Raw genomic sequence first — 19,953 nt, 5'->3', positions numbered from 1 at the left:
AGCTGCTCTCCCCAGGGCTGCTCCTGTCCATTCAGTGCCTGTCCCAGGGCAGGGGGCTTGGAAAAGCCCTTCCCAGTGAGGCATCATCTGGAGAGGTGCTGTCAGCTTGGTGTGGGCATGCAGCAAATGGAAACCCTGGGGGAGGCTTGAAGGAGCGCCCTGGGATGGCCCTGCAGGAATTATTTTACCTTTTGCCCCTCTGTGAAACCACATGTCAGGCACAGCACTGCCAGCCACAGAGCTTAGTAGGGAATGTGAAACATAACAGCCAATTTCACTACCAAGGAAAACCAAAGCAGAGATTGTAAGGAAATGCCCATCCCTGATCCCTGTAAGCCTCCTAGCTTATGTGGAATGACTGAGTATCTGTGTGCCAGGGCAAGAGTTCAGGTAGTTCATTTACAATTGTAATTGTACCTCAAATTTATACCTTCCAGAAAAAACTACTCCTGCTGCTCAACCCATAGGTTACAAAAACCATTGGGGCAGCTTTCCAATCAGTGCAAGAAGGATGCATTTATTGAAATTTAGGTATATCTGTATTAGAAGTTATTACAATGCCTGTAAATGCAGTTTAAAATGAATTGATAACTAAATTCACATGTAAACTAAAGACTTGGCAAATTAACTTTTTGTAAACAAACAACTGGTTACTGTTTCTTATATAATTTTGATGTTAGTGTATTAGTTTGTTTGTTTCAAATTGTCATTCACCAACTAACAATATTGGTATGAAAACTTCTAGTGTTGAAAACATTGGTTCTGATTTCTATCTGTAGAGCTTTCATTTTATGCCTTGCACTTAAATTATTTCTTGAGAAATTGAAATGTCCTTGTGTGTTTTATATGATAACTAGGCAATTTGGTGGTTCCTGCCAGAAATGCTCCTTGCAGCCAGAAGTACAAACCTGTTGACTACAAACATTTGTATGAACTCGCTGCAGAGGCAAAAATGGCCTCTGCACAAATTCAGTTAAAGGTATGATTTTTGTTTTATTTGTAATGTGAATGCTTTTGAAATTCAATGACCTTATTTCTTTCAGCCAGAGGGGGTCAGATATGAAAGTTTATCATAGCTATACTGGGATTTGGACGTGTTAATGTCAATGTGGGGACTTTGTTGGATCAGGGATGCAAGGTATGTGTGGATTCTACTTCCTCAAAAGACAAGAAAAATCTGTGTTTTACTGCCTTGAGGAAATTCACCCAAATTTATTACATAATCCTGGGGGCAATGAAGAATTTGAGTGATTAAATGAGAAGGGAAGGCTGATCCAGAAAAAAAAGCCAAACAAAAAGAAATGAAGTGAGGATTTCCAAAACTCAAGTGGAGGGTAGGTCTTACAAAGAAGATTAAAAATGTTTAATCGCCATAAAATGCAAATGTGGAGCAGACAGGTATAAATTAGTGCAGAACATCTCAAGGGGTAAAGACAAGAGGAGCCTTATTTAATGCTAGGGAAGGGTGGGTGAATGAGAGAGAAAAAAATACACTATAAATTATTATTATTATTATTTTGCTTCTTTAGTGCACATAAGTATCATATATCAACAATTCTGGCAGATATTGGTCATGGATTGGCAATACCAAATTCTACTGAATTCATTCAAGCTTTATGTTTTCATCTTTCTTTTGTTTTTTCACCTTCTCAAGTGTTTTCCAACTGAGTAGGTAGTAAAATATGTATGGTGGAAACTCCAGAGAGACTAGTATGTGTTCCACCTACTACTTTTTGTGGGAGGTGGAACACAGTAGGTGGAACACATCTGATTCAAGCCATTCAGATTTTGAAGAGCTGGGCTCTTCTTCCTTTGAGGTAGAAGCAAAGAAACAAATGGTAAATCAGCTGCTGACTGCTTAAGAAATAAAAAGACAGCCCAACAGGGAAAAAAGGTAATATTGCAGCAGTTATACATAAATGGCAATGCTGTTGCTGTGAAATAATTTCAAGAGCATGTTGAACTTTACATATAAAGGTACTTCAACTTTTGTTTCACTTAGTTTTAGTTCACTTAGAATTGGTTTGCAGATGTAACTATTTTCAAATTTTAGTTCACTTAGAATTGGTTTGCAGATGTAACTATTTTCAAATTGCTTTAAATACAGTATTCTGTTTGCTAAGTCTGATTTCATATAAGATTTTCATATTGTAACAAGAGAAAGAAGTAACAGTAATGTTTCATGAAATAGAGGAAACTATAACTAACTTTTAGAGTGTGGAAATATGTAAGCAATAAAAGCAAGACATTATCTTTGATGCGAAGGTATTGTAACACAGCGACTGAAGGCGTGGAACTCGTGTGTTGAAGCTGCAGCCCAGCCCACCTGGTGTCCCAGGCACGGGCACACGGTGTCCCCACGGTGTCCCCACAGTGTCCCCAAGGGAGCTGCTCGCCCAGGAGCAGCCTCAGGGCAGGTTTGGTGCCACGCAGGAGCATCAGCCCCCTTCCAGTGGGGTTCTCCCCGTGTGGCTGTCCAGGAGCCAGGTGAGCTCACCCACAGGCTCTGGACTCAGCTTATGTGAGCTGGGTTTGTGTGTCTGGAGCAGGATTTCAGGTGGACTCAGCTTATGTGAGCTGGGTTTGTGTGTCTGGAGCAGGATTTCAGGTGGACTCAGCTTATCTGAGCTGGGTTTGTGTCTGGAGCAGGATTTCAGGTAGACTCAGCTTATCTGAGCTGGGTTTGTGTGTCTGGAGCAGGATTTCAGGTGGACTCAGCTTATCTGAGCTGGGTTTGTGTGTCTGGAGCAGGATTTCAGGTGAGCTCACCCACAGGCTCTGGACTCAGCTTATCTGAGCTGGGTTTGTGTCTGGAGCAGGATTTCAGGTAGACTCAGCTTATCTGAGCTGGGTTTGTGTGTCTGGAGCAGGATTTCAGGTGGACTCAGCTTATCTGAGCTGGGTTTGTGTCTGGAGCAGGATTTCAGCTTTGTTGGTGGCTGGCTGAGGCCCTGTGATTGCAGTTTTCAAGCCCCTCCTTGTCCATGTGAGTGCTGCAAAGAGCAATTCCACCTTTTCCCGCTGGTGTCCCCAGGAGAGGGGCAGGACAGGGGACACGCTGGGGACACATCTGTCTCTGGGATGGCAGGACAGGGGACACGTCTGTGGGTGTGGGATGGCAGGAGAGGGGACACGTCTGTGGGTGTGGGATGGCAGGAGAGGGGCCATGCTGGGGACACGTCTGTCTCTGGGTGTGGGATGGCAGGAGAGGAGACACATCTGTGTCTCTGGGTGTGTTTGCTCAGTGCTCTGGTGGCATGGACACGGAGGGGTCCTGGTGGCTTTGTGCAGCTTTGCCCTGGGCAGAAAGCTGCAGGTTGTTTCCAGCTGAGCCAAGTGGAGTCCCAGCAGTTTTGACCCGAAACATCACTGCTTTGCTGGACTGGATGTGGGGTGAGATCTTTGTTCGTTTCTCCCTGATGTGAACGAACACAAGGCCTGCCCGTGTGTTTTTCTTGCCTCGCTGCAGTTGTGGCGCAGGACGAGGTTGTGTCCGTGTGAGGGGGAGCTGGGGAGGGGACAGAGGGTCGGTGCAGGAGCCCCAAGGAACGCGGGCAGGAGCTCTGTCCTTGGCGTGCCCCCAGGCCAGAGACGGGACAGCGGGAAGGGTCGGAGGAAACCCCTTCCCTCAGGATTCTGAGCCTTTTTCCGTCACTGCTGGCTGGCCAGAGTCGTCTGGTTCCACTTGAGCAGCCTTCCCCCGGCAGGCTTCCCTCTGCTTTGAGCTGGAACTCCATCTGCTCCAAAAGCAGGTGTTCCTGTTTTATCCAAAGTGTGAAGCAAGGTTTTTGTGAAGTTCTCAGTTTGAGAGCCTCTCTAATTGGATAGATCTTGTAAAAAACTTCTTTTTTAGTAATGCATTCTTGAAATTCTTTTTCTTGGCATATTTTCATCTTTCATCTTCCCACCTGTAAGAAAATGTGTTTTTTGTTCTTCAGTTTATCTTTCCTCATCTTTACTTCCAGGGACATAGGAATGGGATAGGAAAGAAGAAAATGGACTGGTTTTTTTTTTTTTTTTCACTTTCTCCTCTCATCAATTGTGATTTGAAATGCAACAAACTTATTTAATGAAAATTGGTTACATTTGACCCCATTGTTCTTTAGAAAAACACAGTTTTAAAAAAAGCTATTAGGTTTTTTTTTATTAGGTTATCATTCTGTATTTAAAAGTTTCCATGTGAAGGCATTTGATAAAGCTGTTGAATATGTTCAAAACACAACCTTTAATTTTCCCTGCAGATTAAAAAAGCAGAGCAAGTTTCAAAAATCAGCAAAGAGCAAATGCTGCTGAAGCAGCATCGTCAGGTGTGGTGGCAAGAGTATAAAAGACTGAGTGAGAGCAGGTAAGGGCTGAGGACCCTGAATGAGTGATTGCTAAAGAGACCAGCAGACAGTGGTTTTGGGCTGGCATAATTGGTTTGAGGGACTCTGAGAAAAAAAAGATTATAATACCTGATTTGAAGGTGTTTTGTGTGGGGAAGGAAGGTTTGTGATGCACGTGGAGAGGGGTTGTGACACGAGGAGCTCACCTGAGGGCAGGGAGAACAGGGAGCGCTGCTCCCAGAGCTGTTCAGTTGATCTGCAGCATCTGAAGCCTGTGTCTTTGTAAGAATATAAAAATATCAAAAGTTTCCAGATGCCTTTTAGTTCCTTTAGAGGCTGTCTCTAGGCTGTGTGTTGAGGTCACACAACAGGGGACATTAACAGTGCCCTTGTGCACTGCCCTGTGTACTCAACAAGAGCATTTGTGGCTCCTTTACCACCTTTGTGTCCAAGGCCTTCACTTCATACCTTCCTAGGAAAAGAATCGCCTTTTTAATGTAATTATTGGGGTATTTGGGGCTCATCATTCTTGCAAATGTAATGAATAAGAAATTAGGTCTTTCTGCAAAATGCATGTTGATTTCCTTCAGGCAAAAAGCAGAAGAAGAAATGAAGACTTTTCTTGATGAAGAAAGCAATAAGAACAACTTCTTTTTTGATTTGAGGGAATTGGGTAAGAATTTTTTATTAATTTCTTAATTACTTTTTTATAGTCATCATTATCTTGATTGTTTGTTTGGGTTTTTTAATCCCTTCCTTGACAGGTTTAGATTTACATAGCACATGCTGTGTAACATCTTTCGTGTGTTTGAGAAAGCTTTATGTTCTTACAGAGCAGAAACTGTCCAAGGAGTGGGACACTTATCAAACAAACACTTTAGTTCCTGTCTGGCAGCTCAAGGAGGATCTGAAACTCAAGCTGTCTCAAGTGCAGCGTTACCTCTCAAAAGAATCTTGTCAGAAACCCAAGATCAATTCAGCTGAGGTGCTACAGCAGGTCGGTGTTTTAACTTTATTTTTACAATTTGCTATCACCATATTTTTGGCATTTTAATTTATTTTTTGTTGAACTTTGAGATTATAGCTCACATGCAGAGTTAGCCATTAACCCCCCTTCTTATCATGGTGTAAATCTGCTCACCGGAGTCTGTAAAACCGTAGCAGTGTAGGGCTGGAAATCTGACTCTGTTTCTAAATAAGAGTTTTCATATTATAGCAAGAGAAAGAGTAACAGTAACGTGTTTCATGAAATAGATCAAATTTATGAAGAATCAACAGAAGGCAATTTTGGAAGGTCTCATCCTTGAAAGTCTGGCTTTAGAAAGGGAGCTCGAAGAGTACAAAGAAAACGTAAGCTTTTCCTTATGAGTTGAAGTTGAGGTTGATTGAGGGGTAAATAAGATGCAGAGTAGTGCCCTGAGCAGCATTTCTCCATCGCAGGCATTGGAGCACTCTCCTGAAGATAAAAACGGGCTTTTCCTTGAAGTTCCTCCCGAGCTGGTGTCTCTGGAGTGCCCCTACCCTGACCTGCAGGCCCTGGTGGTGGAGGAGTACCAGGAGCTCGCCCGCGGCTACGGCGCCAAGCTGCAGCAGGTGGATCAGCAGCTGGAGGCTCTGTGCAGGTACTGCCACACCTGTGCAGGGCTGAGCTGTGTGCCTGGGCTGTGCTCTGGGTGGCTCTGTGCAGGTACTGCCACACCTGTGCAGGGATGGGCTGAGTACCTGGGCTGTGCTCTGGGTGCTGTGGGTGGCTCTGTGCAGGTACTGCCACACCTGCGCAGGGCTGAGCTGTGTGCCTGGGCTGTGCTCTGGGTGGCTCTGTGCAGGTACTGCCACACCTGTGCAGGGCTGAGCTGTGTGCCTGGGCTGTGCTCTGTGCAGGTACTGCCACACCTGTGCAGGGATGGGCTGAGTACCTGGGCTGTGCTCTGTGCAGGTACTGCCACACCTGTGCAGGGATGGGCTGAGTACCTGGGCTGTGCTCTGTGCAAGTACTGCCACACCTGTGCAGGGATGGGCTGAGTGCCTGGGCTGTGCTCTGTGCAGGTACTGCCACACCTGTGCAGGGATGGGCCGAGTACCTGGGCTGTGCTCTGGGTGGCTCTGTGCAGGTACTGCCACACCTGTGCAGGGATGGGCCGAGTACCTGGGCTGTGCTCTGGGTGGCTGTCCCATTCGGTGTGGCTCTGCTCTGTGCAAGCAGGGCAGGCGCTGCCCAGCCCTGGGCTTGGGCACTCGGTGCTCTCACAGCTGCAGTGAAGCTTGCAGGCCTTGCAAGGGTGATCAGCTGAAATAACAAACAATGTGTTTGGTGGATTAAGGAACCAACGATCTGGTGTGCATCAAATGTTCTTTGCATATGCTCTTGCAGGAACGGAAATTGCTCCTTCTCTATGGTAATTACACTAGCAAGATTATGACAGAGAAGTACAGTCTTTTTCCAAGACACACCTCCAGGACTTTTATCTATCAAGCAGATAAAAAGGTCCAATGTTATCACAAATTTTGGATCTCTGCATTAATTGTCATCACAAAGAAATACAAAATATGTATATAGCTCTGATTCAGATAACCAAAAGGAGGAGAGATTTTTCTGTAAATGGAAGTGTTTATTGAAAGAGCAGTCTTCATAGTGATGTAGAAGTGTAATAAACCTGTGTATTAATAATATAAAGCTTAGCCTTCCTGCTGAGGCTGTCTAGAGGCCAGCAGGTCCTGAGTTGCAGGCATTGCGTGGCCTTTGTTTTTGCCATCCCTGATATTCCTTTGGATGGCTTCAGGCTGTCAAATGACTAAGAGGGGGTCGGCCAGTGGAGTGGTTTGAATTCTGGGCAGGAGAAACCGGGGGGAACAGGAAGGTCCCTGAATTTCTTTGGTAGAACAATCTCCTGTTGCTTCCAAATCGGTTTTCTGTGTACACATACAGTGCAGTGTTTGTTCTGTCCCTGCTGCTGAATGAGTCTGGTGTGCTGAAACAGGCTGAAGATGCTGGCTGCCATAGAAAGAGATGGTATGATCTACTTATCTTATGTACAGATTGTACAAATATTCTGTGTTCTTGTGGTACCTGAAACATACATGTTATTACTGGAGCATCCTAGCAGTTAGGACATGATGCTTATTGAAAATTGTTTTGATTTATGGAGCCACAAATGGCAAATTTAGGCAGTTCTTTTGCTGCTCTCTCTGATATTTTGTTATAGTTTCTCTTACAGAAGAAGTTCTAACAACCTCAATAAGAAAATCTGTGGCAAATGCTAAATCAGTAAATATGTACAAAGTCTTTCTCGCAGTTTTAATCAAATTTGTGTCAAAGTTCATGATGAACACAACTTTGGTGAAAATTCATAAATTAAAATCCTTGACTCACACAGCATGTGTGCTACTGAACAATAGACAGATGTGGATATAGACAACAGAATTTCTGAAAATGGTTGAAATATCTGCCATAGTATTTTCAGTGATCATAGGCCAGGTGTGAGTTGAGGTCTGGAGTCAGTTAATTTTTCACCAATAATTAAATAATATCAGGATTTAAAGATAAAATACCATATCTGCAATGAAAGAAAATCAGTGGTAGCCTGAACACATGTGCAGTGGCGCTTGCCAGGAGGGAGGTGTGATCCCTAGAGGGGAGAAATGCAGTGGATGGGGCTGGGGGACGTGCAGGTGGTGGGGCAGGAATCTGTGAGAGGCTGCAGGGACACAGACCCAGCTTGGGCCAGCCCTGAGAACTGGAAATGGAGGGAATCATAAACGAACCACCAGCAATCATCCATCAGGCATTTGATTTAAAACTAGACCTTGGACTTTTGTTTGCCTTCTGGTCTCCAAATTTTTAATGTGTTGCTCATTTATGTTCAAGTGATTTTATCCACAACAGGAGTAAAAATTAGTTTTCAATTTTAAAACAAGAAAGACTTTGTTCTTATAGTATTGCTTGCTTCCAAGGTATGAATTTGTAAAACTCAACTCGCTTCTTACATTTATATTGGCTAATTTGCATGGAGATATCCTATGAGTTTGCAAAGATGCAGCCTTGTGATTGAAGTATTGTATAATTCATCATGCTAACTGTGATCCAGCTGGCACAGATATTGGAGTGACAGCCCCTTGACCTTGGTGTGTACCCCTGTGCTCTTGTGGTTAATTCAGCCTTAGGAAAGCCTTTGCAGCTCCTGCCGCTGCTCTGTACCCAGAGAGGCCACGCATCCTCCTGCAATGCATTCTTTTCTTATTTTTGTCATTTGAGAAGTTGCTCAGTAGCACATGATTCTATGACAACACAATAGCTGGGTCACTTCAGCTGGGTCACTTGGCCACTTCACTTCCTCTGCCATCATATGTTGATTGTACAGTAAAGAAACCTTCAGTTAATACTACTCTAGCATTGCACATCCCCTTTTTTTAACACTTCAGACTGTCTGGAACAGAGAATTTGGAAAATGTACATAAAATGTTCAAACCAGAAATTTTAGAATGAGATAATATTCTGGTCTGGTTTATTCTGTGTGATTTTCATTCACACTAGAATGCACATTGCAGTAGTCATTGCTTTTAGAAATGGAAGAAGAGCTTGGGTTTGATTTCAAGCCTTATACAAGATTACAATATTTTATAATCTAATTTAATTTTTTTTTTATGTTGCTGAAACACAAATGTTTGTGCTTGGGAAATACCCAGGTCGTGAGCTATTCCACAAATTGTGAGCTTGGACTGATGCATGTTAGAATGATTCTTTAAGCACTATTATATTTTTTTCCACAATTTTCAAGGGTGTCTGAATTATTTAAATGACTGAAGGATGACTGGAGCATTGCAGGTTCAGCACTGCATCCTGTGCAGCATCCTTTCAAAGGAACGGGACAGCAGGACAGAGCGGAGCAGATTCAGGGTGGATTCCTCTTCCAGGCCCCTGCGGGGGCTGTTTGTGCTGCAGTGACAGCAGGGGCTGGGCTTCTCACCTGGTGGCACGGTGGCACTCTGGCATGGTGGCACTGTGTGTGTAGTGTCACGGTGGCATTGTGTATGTGTGGTGGCATGGTGGCACTGTGTATGTGGTGGCATGGTGGCACGGTAGCACTGTGTGGGTCATGGTGGCACTGTGTGGTCTGTGTGGTGGCACTGTGTGTCAGGGTGGCATGGTGGCACTGCGTGTGTGGTGATGCAGTGGCACTCTGTTGCGGTGGCCCTGTGTGTGGTGGCATTGTGGCACTGTGTGGTGGCATGGTGGCACCCTGTCGCGGTGGCCCTGTGTGTGGTGGCATGGTGGCACTCTGTCGCCGTGGCCCTGTGTGTGGTGGCATGGTGGCCCTGTGTGTGGTGGCATGGTGGCACTCTGTCGCCGCGGCCCTGTGTGTGCCCGCCGGTGGCCGCGGTGCCGGTCCCCGGTGCCGGTGCCGCAGCGCGGGATGTGCGGGGTTGCAGCGGGGAGAGGGAGCTGCCCTGGAGCCGTTTGTATTCCTTGGAGTGTGCAAACCAGGGATTAGTGCCGGCTAAATCTGTTCCAAAGGAAGCAGCTGCCTCGGGCTGTGCGGGTGAGACAATTGCTGTGTTTCAGCTCCGAAACAAACAGAGATTGTGCTGTGCTCTGCTACAATGCTGCATACAAGAAAATCAAGCTCTACATTTAAAATTTGGGTCAGGTGTTCAGCCTGGCAAATGTTTGTCAATATCTTGACAGTGCAGAAACTTGATAATACCTTAAATATTCATGTCAAATGTGTTGGCACTTTCAGACTTGTTTTAGATGAGATATTCCTTTCTGGAATTTTACAGAAGTGTAAGTGAGGTGACATCTCAGATTCATTCAGCAGGAAATGTTGAAATTCTCCGTGTGTTTGGTGGGTATGAATATGCTGGGCTGGGTCATGCTGTTTTGGGTTTTTTTGGTTGGTTTTTTTTTTTCCACTATTTTTCTACAAGCAGCTGACAAAATCTCAGCACAGCTGACAAATTCTGGCACAGCTGACAAACCGAGGCGTTGGCAGTCAGTTTGTCCCTACTTACAATAAACCACTTGTAGCTCTCTCTCCAGCTGATTGCTCCCCAAAGGATCTCCCAGAAAACCTTGTCCTTGTTGTGAGCAGTGCAGAGGTTTGGCTGGCTGGCATTAGAGGAATATAAACGAACAGGAGCTGACAGCGCTGCAGGGTGGCAGGAGCAGTGCAGCTGTGGCAGGGAGGAGCTGCCCGGGGGCTGGGGCTGCTCCCTGCTCTCAGTGATCCCTGACCAGGAGGGGTCCCACCCTGCCTCACTCCTCCTCTCTGCAGGCAGATCTGTCTGTTCACCAGCCCACATGGGCACAAATATCCAGAGTAAAGCGTTACAAAGCCGAATCTCAGCTCTTAGAACTGTCTCCCTGCTGTCGCTGAAGTGGCACGTTCAGGTGCCACCGTACTGAGGTGTGTCACCTCATACTGAGGTGTGTCAGGACTCACAGGGGAGGATTGCTGATTTATTTAGTGGTAGATCATGGTGTCTAGCTTAATGTTAATTACCTGTGAGGTTTCTCACAAAAATTCCCTTTTTGAAGCACCTGTTCTTTCAGCCTGCATAAAGATAAGGCTGTTCCAATGCCTCACTGCATGCAGTGCTATGGAACATTGAGACAGGGCTGCTGGCCTGGGAGCCCAGGAACTGCAGCAGCTGGAGGCAGCAGCAATTTGGGGGGTGGGTAGAGTCTCATGATTGCCTTTTAATTATCCCTGGGCTCTTAGTCACTTCTGAAACGAGGTCACTGGGCTAGAGAGACCTTTTGGTCTGACTCAGTGTTGCTGCTTGGATGTTAATGCTGACAATGACAGCCTGACATTAATCCCTTCAGGGCCAAGAGTTCAGATTGAGGCTAAAAATCTACATCCCAGCCGATGGTATTCTTTCAGATGGATGTTCCTTTTTGTTCCCCTCATTTTCTGAGACAGAGGCATGCAAGCTGATTACTACAGATCCTAGTCTAAAAATGGTGACTCTTTTGCCTTGCTGATGAGTTTATGGCTGTTTGGAGTTTGGTAAACTAGATCCTCATTTAGCTGTGTGCAAGGATTATCACTTCATCCATTCCCTTTTCATCATTTATTTAGTGCTCAGTGGTGGAGTCTGATCATCTTGTTCTTTTTACGCTGTATTTTCCCTGTGGGGTCACTGATTGTCCAATTATGTGGCATGTTTGAGAAACACAGTGACATTCCCCAGTAAAAAGCCAGATTAGAAACAGAGCAATTCACTCAACTGATGACACGGTGTCATATCAGCAAAGCAATGCATGTTTGCTTTATTTCATTAATCCCATTTATTCACCTCTAACCCAGCTCCAGTTTACAGCACCAGGACTGTGAGCCTGCTCGGGACTGGGCTCTCCAGAACCAAACTCCTCCTTTTCAGCGGTTAATTTAGACTGGGATGCATTGTTTTGTGTTCTGTAGGAACAGTGACTGGAAGGAAGAAGATCAGTGGGTTTTCCAGACTGTTATCAATCAGTACCCAAGCGATCTGCAGAGGAGGAGGACTTTGTACCTGGATATGCTGCAGAGGCACCTTCCCCACAAATCCAGGCAGGAGCTGGTCAGTGCTGGCTTACCTATTCATTCAAATATGCACATTCTTAAACTATGTAGTGAATGGTTGTATTAAAGAATGTATGTTTATTGAAATTTTTTCATGTTAAAATTTCTTAATTATAAATTTTATTGTGCACAGTAAACAAGAAACATCCCTGGTTTTAAAATGCAGGAATTTTAAAACTTATCATCTCTTCAAAACAACTCCTGGGCAGATTTTTTAGTTCCACATAGTCTTAAGGCCAAACTCACAAAAATAATTTGTTAGCATTGTTTCTGCTGTACAGTTTTATAGCTGTGTTATGCCACTCTGCTTCTCTTGGTGTTTTTTTTTTTTTCGTGAGGATGTAAAGCTTTGTTGCACTGTCTTGGAATAGTTATTTTAATTGTTCTGTGGCACATATATAGCAGGAAGAGTAGAAAGTTATCTCCCACTCTAAGGGAGAGGCTATTTTTATATACATAATGTTTTCAAATTGATTGCTGATTCCTCTTGCACTCCACAGTGAATAAGCACATAGCCGCTAATTGAGAAACCTATTTCAAGGCCAGAACATTTCAGGATGTCATAAGGAAAGTAGGAGGCTTTTCTTATCTCTGTCTGTATTTTTAGACCTTTTACTTCCCTGTGTTTGAGGGATGTCTAGTGCAAAGGAATGACAGTGAAGTGATACTGCTAATTAGCCAGAGTTTGACTAAAAATAAAGTTCTTGTGGATTTCAGACATTTTGCCCTGGCCTGAATAGGGCTGAATAGTCGTGTGCTTTGGACAATGCAGGTATGTTGTAAGCACAGACACCATTAAAGGGTCTCCCTACACCTTGGAAGGTTCATCTAAAATTTAAAAACATAATTCTTCATTGAGCTGATGTGTCTTGGTGTGTGTATCAGCATGATGACTATGGAAAATGTTAAACCACTGTTCTTAGAAGGTGTTTGTGTCACACCGGAACAGCAGCCTGGAGCCTTCCTCGCCTCCTTCCCCCATGCAGAGTGATGAGGGCACTCAGAGCTGATCCTGGCAGAGCTCTGTGTTTGGAGGAGCAGACTCCAGCCCCTGCCCTGCTCAGGAGGGTCTGGCTGCAGGAGCCTGAGATGTGGGAGCTGCTGAGGCACAGCGCTGAGCTTTGGCCCTGGGAAGCTCGAGGAGCAGCTTCAGCCAGCCAGGAGCTGATAGGAATGTCTGTGAGTGAGTCAGCATCCCCTGCTCCCTGCCAGAGCCTGGAATCAGCATCTGGGATGGTCCCCTTGGCACCTGAGAGAGCCAGCCATCTCTAGAATCTCACTCATCCCTATATATTTTGGGGATATAAGACAGGTTCAAGACTCTGCTGCCTCATTCTATCAGCCTTACTTGGTACTGCTTCCATCAAGGCCTTGAACCTTGAATATCCCCATGAACCTCACTGAATTAGGCCAAAGCAAGTGGATTTTGGATTAAACACTGCAGTTTTTGCTAGGTGGTGGCACTGTGCTGCTTGGCCAACTAAGCTTTTATTTCCAAACTTCCTGCTAGGAAAGAAGTGAAGCTGATTCCCCCCTGTACTGCTTTTGTACAATGGCTGTTATTGTGTCCTGTTTCTCTGCAGATCAGAATTTGATAGGAAAAGCCTCATCTTGCTGGAAGTGCTCAATATCTCTGGAGAAATATTGAAGGACCTGCTTATATGTTATGTCCTTCAGGGCAGGGAGGGACCATTGCATTTCATTTATTCCCCTTGCAAAAGAGCAGCTGAACAGAGAGCAGGGGGCCAGGGGGATGCTGTGGTGCTGGAGGGTGTCACTGCCCAGGACAGCAGGACATGGTGACATCCCTGGCACAGTGCCCTGGATCCCGTGGGAATATTGGGCATACAAGACCTAAATCAGTTACAGCCAGGTTTGGAAGAATGTCTAGAATTACAATTTTGTTAACAAATAACTTTTAATCCTTTCAGGTAGCTCACGAGAAGGCTCGGGATCACTACCTCTCCATCAGGAGCCAGCGCAGAGCCCTGCTGTCAGCCTGGGCTCAGCTCAGGAGAGCCTTTGTCCTCAGGGCCCTGGCTGCTGCTGCTGAGGCTGCTGCTGCTCACGAGGCACACGTGCTGCTGGCTGACTCCAGGCAAAAGCAGCTGGAGATCTGTGCTGATCTGAAAGCAAAGGTACGTTCGGTAATAAATCCATCACCAAATCTGTACCCGACAGATGCATTCAAAATGAAGTTTTTTACATTAGCACAAATCTGTTTTCAGGTAAATAATGGGTATCTGTCTGTCCTTCTGGGCTTTTCTAAGAATGCTATTTAAGACATGAAACAATGGATCCCATAACTTGTTTGGCCTTGTTATAGGAGGTTCACGATATTCTGATTTAATGTGGTAAGAGGTGAAAAAGATAAAAATACCTGTGTGGTTTTGGTAAGTGAATAGAGTAAAGTGGGAGGAGACTGGACACAAGAGGAAGATGTTGTGATATTTATGCCTAAGGTGTTTGTAGGAGGAATCCCATTTCTGGGCATGAGGCATGTTAAGATTTGTTTAAACTGCTCTCTGTGATTTTTGACTCGCACAGAAATGAACATCTGAGAGCATGCATGATGTGTTATTCTCACTTTACCAATATTCTCTCTGCTGTGCCCTCACTTCTCAGTGAAATACTAAGCACTTGATTCAGGTTTCCTACTAGAAGGAAAGCATGGTAAAACCTGTTCTGTGAGGCAGGATTTTGATGTTGATGCTAGTTTTTAGTTAGCAATAACACAAAAGCCCTTCTGTCTTGTGTTCTGGAGCTGTCTGGCGTAGGAAGCTTTGAATCTAAACACTTTGGGGTTAGAAACTGTGTGGGCATGACTAAGTGGGGAGCACCCTGCTCTGACTCCTGTGTCAGCCCTGCCTCGGGCCAGGGGCAGGAAGGGGTGGCTCTCTGGAGCTGAGGGGATGTTTGGTGATTCTTTACCCAGGCCTTCCTTTCTGGAATGCTTTGTGTCTCTTACCTGCACAACCAGAGATGGAAGGGCCAATTATTCCAGAACTGTGAATATGAGCCACTTTTCCCCCTTTGTTTCTTTTACTTTTCTTCCACACAAGAAGTAACAGGCTGGTTTTGGAGTACTTTGTTGTCTCTGTGTAAGATTCTCACAGGTGCACTGACATTGTCTGAAAGATTTTTGGATTCTGACCTCCTGTTTCCAGGAACTGTTTGAAACTTAAACTTATTAGGCCTACACTTTTCAAGGGTGAATTCAAAGGGATCTTCATTAAAATGTTGAACGTTTGAACAAAACCAACTCGCCTGTTTCCCAGAGAAGAGGAATGGAAAAGGAACATTTCTTTCATTAGAGGAGGATATCATTGTGACCTTGTTTTGATCAGCTCCACAACTGAAAGGGCTGCAGGGCGGAAGCTGAGCTTGGGCACAGAGCTCACTCATTTTCAGAGAAATGATTCTCAGTGTATCCATGGCTTCTGTTTTGGTTTGATGAGGATATGCATTTGAAAACTCATAGTTTGCCCAGTTATAGTTCATGTTACGGACTTGTCTTTTCACTTCTGAACTTTACAACTACAGAGTGCTGGACATGGAAAGCAGCTGCTGGTAAAAGGGAACTCAGTCCAGCACCAATTCACACAGGTAAAACCCATCCTGAGAGAGATCCATAAGATGGGTAAATAGCGAGTCTGTCTCTGAGGGAAAGAGTGTGGAACTGGAAATCAGGGATTAGGGCTGTTCTTCCACCTTTTCTTTTTGACCATTGGTTGGCATTTGGTGCTTCAGGCAGTTTCACATCAGGAAATGTTCCCTGTCTCCCCTGCCAGAGGGGCGGTGCAGGTGCTGTAATAATGATTTATCTGTCAGCAAACCCTGGGTGTGACTGAGAGGGACAGAAACCTCCTCCAGTACAGCAGCAGCTTGCAGAGAGCCACAGCTTTTCTGCTGGCCCCATCTGTGAAAGGAACGATGGCACACACACAGAAAGAGGTGCACTATCTGACAGGCTGTGCACTGCTTTGGTTACTGCAATAACCACACAATACCACCCAGCTTTTACACAGTTCCCTTCCTCTGGCAACAACAAACCAAAGGGGCAGCAGACTGACTAAAGAATACATGATTTAAAGCTGTTTTAAATGCACTAGAAGCACCTATACCATTGGTGAGACTCCAGGCCTTGTTACTGACAAGGAGGGATAATTAAAAAATAAAGCAGCAGAGAAGTTAAATTAATATTTATAGCAGTTTTTACTTGGGGAAAGGACTTTGAAATTTTTCTTCCATGTTCCATCTCACGGAAGATCAATGTGTGTCCTAACAGAAATCATAGTCCCAAAGGAGGGAATTTGGAACAACTGAAGAAGCTCAGGTGAAATAAATCACGAGGGCCATATGGTAGCCATCTGAAGGAAATAAAATGTGAAATGGACAATGCTGGGGAGGTTACGCTGTATATTCCTAAAGAGTAAATGTGCCTGGTACATGTCTTTGTTTTTCATGGGAAAATAAAGCAAACCCTGAGGGGTCACACTTTGAGTGATCAAGAGTCACTCAGATCTGGTGTGCTTTGAGCTGTGGGGATCTGATCCCCCCAGGCTTCTGGAGCAGACACCGTGTAAAACAAATTCAGTCTCTGTAAAATTCCTTTTCCTAAACAACACAGAGAGGCAAATTTTTGCATGTTGCAAGGCAGGTAAGGCACGAAGTGAGGAGTGATCTTTCCAGAGCTTAGGAGGTGCTGCCTCACAGCTGGGGTTTGAAGAACTTGCTGTACTACAACACAAATTCAGTTGAGGTGTCTGCATGCATTCCAAACATTATTTTTCTACTAACTCTGTCTTAAAATATTTGTAATCTGATACTTTCCATCTTCATAGAAAATGGTTTTAAAAGAAGGCTAGAGGGAAGACCTACAGCAGCAGAGCTTAGGGCAGTTGGATCCCCTGTGTGTGCTGCTTAGGGGACGCTTTTTCTTCCTCAGCACAAATCTTGTGCGCCTGCTTGCCTTTAAATCTCTTCTTTCCCTCGTTTTGTGCTCCAGGATTAATCCCCACTCCAATGCTAAAATCTCTTGCAGCACATTGTGTAGTTTGGGAGAGCAGCTCTTGTATTTTGTATCCTGGCAGAAACTATGATAAAATAATTTCAAAAAGAAAAGCATTAGGTGGCATTAACAGGGCTATTGCAAATTGTATAAAACATTTTGCAAATTGCTTTCCTTCTTCCTTCCTGTATTGTAAGAAAGGATGTGACAATAAACTTAGGGAAAAAAAAAATTCCCTATTCAGCATGTAGTCAAGTCACTGGTTTAAATGCTGTGACTATCAGAGCAGATCAACATTGAAGTATTACAACTGAATGTTAAAAAAATCCAGAGGTATCAGATCCAGTGCTTTGACTTCAAACCAGTCATTTTGAAGGAAACTTTGTAAAAGAATAAATATTTGAATAGTAAGGCACTTAAAAGAATGGTTTTCTTTTTCAGAAGTGTTGTCTGTTCACCACTGAGTTGACCCATTCATTTGTTGGACATAAAGAATACAAGGAAGTTATAATAACCTAAATTTTAAATATAGCTACTCATGTTTGTGGTGAACTGAAGAGATACAGGATGCTACAGTGTTTCTCCAAAATGAATGTGAGCAAGTGTCTAAGACTCTAACACTCAAAGATGAGCCAGCTCTGACTCTAATTAAAGTTTTCAATCCAGACCTAATAGACCTGTATTTAATAGTCTGAGGTCAGCACAGCACTGACCTGTTGTGTCTTTTGGGTCAGACCAAGCTCGTGCACAGTACATGTGAAGCACCTGCAGAGGCTGTCTCTGCACGTTTGCCTTGCTTGCCCTTCCAGCAGTCTTTCCCCCCTGTTTGGCTGTACCTGTGTTCCATCACATGATGTTGTTACTCCTGATCTGTCTCCTGTTAATCTCCTCCCACTGTTTCTGGTGTTTGCCCGGGCAGGGCTGGGTGCCCACGGAGCCCTGCGCTCCTGGGAAGCTGCTGAGGGCAGTTTGCCCAGCTCCGAGTGGGTTCCTTTGCGTTCCCCCACGGACACGGTCACAGCTTCGTGCCCCATCCCTGGGCTTGAATTGAGGCTTTTGGGAGCAGGGGCTCAGGGCACTGCGTGGGAGGAGACCAGGGACTGAAACAACCCAGAACAGCTCAGAGGAGCACGCAGGGCCTCAGCCTGGGTGTAACCTGCCCAGCTCCCTGTGTGCTGGTGGGAGCTGGGGTGTGTTTGAGACAAGCACCTCTCTCTCAAATCTAGCTGAAATTGCCCACTGACACCTAAAGTTGCTGGAGGATGGATAACCAGACAAGCAGACACTCTTGCCCACAGTGTTTTCCTAGAATGATCTTCAGTGAGCAAAGTGGCGCCTCAGGCAAGCAAAGCTGCACCAAAATTTTGCAGTTGTTAATGATCAAAGGAACTCTCATCCATATGAGAACTCAATGGGTCTAGAAGGGAGAATTCTCTATCTAAAGGAAGCAATTTAAATAAGTAGTTGTAAATAGAAATGCAGCCTACTTAAGGTTATGCATGTGTGAATATTTAAGCCTGTATAATATTTACACATGTTAATAAAATGTTGACATTCCCATTGTCAAGAACAGGAGGGTGTTCCCAATAATGCTGGATGAGGAAAGAGAGGAACTACAAGGACAAGCAGTGAGAAATAAACTGTTCATGCACTGCCTTGAGCAAAGCTGATGTGACGTGCTGTCAGCCCCAGGGAATTGGCACTGCTCCTGTTCTGGATCCCAAGTTTTACCAGTCCTGCTCCCAGCCCTTGTGACCAGTTTCCTCACTGAATTTGGTACCTGGTGTTCCTCCTCAGGTCGTGAGGGCTGTGCTCAAGTGCTTTTCTTTCATATCCCTTTTTCAGATTTAAACACTTATGTAACTGAAGACAATATTCTGTTAATGATCAAAACAGTTACTTTTAACCACTTCTCTGGTATTTATTTTTTTAACCTCTTAGAGGTAGCCTGTGGAGCACAAGGATCGTCAAAAATCTATTAGGGATGTGAACCTCCATTGTTTTTCTACCCACAGCCAGAATGAGATTATCCTCTGAGACTAGCAAACTTGTAAATGTATTATTTCTTAATTATCCTACTGCCAAATGCTCTAATGCTGCTCTAATTCTTCTTGTAGGTCTTGTGCAGGCCAGTCAGATGCAGAAATTGTTAGTTTTTACCATTTATTGTTTGTCATTCAGGACCCTGTGGAGTTGGGATGTGGTTCCAGGTGCTGTTCAGAGGTTTTCAGGCTTGAAGAATCCCCAGTTTAGGGAGGAAGGGGCAGATTTTTAGAGCTGAAAGTTACTGGAGTCTTCCTACCGCAGCTGTTAATACCAGACGAGTTTGTTGTTGGCCACGTGGGTGCCAGAGCTTCCCTCTGCTGCGTGGTGTCGGGGCTCTGTCCGGTGACACAGAACACGAGTTCTCTGCCAGGGCAGGAGAGCTGGGCTGTGCTCCCGGAGAGAGGGAGCAGGGTGGGGACAGCCCCTCCACGGGCAGCAGGGCGTGCATTCGCTGCGGGGGTTGCAATGCTGTGAGCGGCATTGAGCGCAGAGCGCAGGCAGCAGCGCATCTCTGCGCCTCTGCCGTCAGCAGCGCAACAGAACAGCAGCGGCTCTCGCTGCGCTGGGGATATCTCGCGTGGAGCCCCTGAGCAAATCTGAACTTCTCCCACCTCCTTCTGCAGACCCTGACATACTGGCTTTTTAAAAGCTTTGTGGCAGTTCAGGAGGTTACTGACACCTGAGAAAAGAAAAATGATATGTACCATGCTTTTAAAAAAGGACTCTCTAAATTTAAAAAAAGATGGCTTTTTCATATTGTTTGGATGAACTCCCCTTGCCCTGTAATATTTCAGACTCCAGGGAACTGTTCTTAATATACACTTTAATTTTTTCCCTTTTATAACCTCTAGTATTCACACCCTGAGGCACCCATCTCGTTAGCTTTCCATTTAGGAATACACGCATACACTTCCTATTCTTATTGTATTTCTAGAAATAACACTGTTAATATTTTATATTTCAGCGTGTGGTGGCTTTGAATAGTGCAAGTCTTTTTTTATTATTA

General features: G+C 44.8%; 1 protein-coding gene across 1 annotated transcript in view; it reads left to right on the top strand.

Annotated features, from left to right (window-relative positions):
• CCDC148 (coiled-coil domain containing 148) overlaps positions 1–19,953 on the top strand; it is a 36,737-nt gene that overhangs the window by 760 nt on the left and 16,024 nt on the right. Inside the window, exons 2-9 of the mRNA XM_058809855.1 lie at positions 858–979; positions 4,242–4,345; positions 4,916–4,998; positions 5,159–5,322; positions 5,580–5,675; positions 5,766–5,947; positions 11,750–11,888; positions 13,822–14,028. Coding sequence (XP_058665838.1) covers positions 858–979; positions 4,242–4,345; positions 4,916–4,998; positions 5,159–5,322; positions 5,580–5,675; positions 5,766–5,947; positions 11,750–11,888; positions 13,822–14,028 — 1,097 coding nt within the window. The remainder of the gene's footprint in view (positions 1–857; positions 980–4,241; positions 4,346–4,915; positions 4,999–5,158; positions 5,323–5,579; positions 5,676–5,765; positions 5,948–11,749; positions 11,889–13,821; positions 14,029–19,953) is intronic.

This window comes from Ammospiza caudacuta, chromosome 8 (genome assembly GCF_027887145.1).
Source record: "Ammospiza caudacuta isolate bAmmCau1 chromosome 8, bAmmCau1.pri, whole genome shotgun sequence".
Lineage (NCBI taxonomy): Eukaryota > Metazoa > Chordata > Aves > Passeriformes > Passerellidae > Ammospiza > Ammospiza caudacuta.
This window is presented reverse-complemented; position numbering and strand designations above follow the sequence as displayed.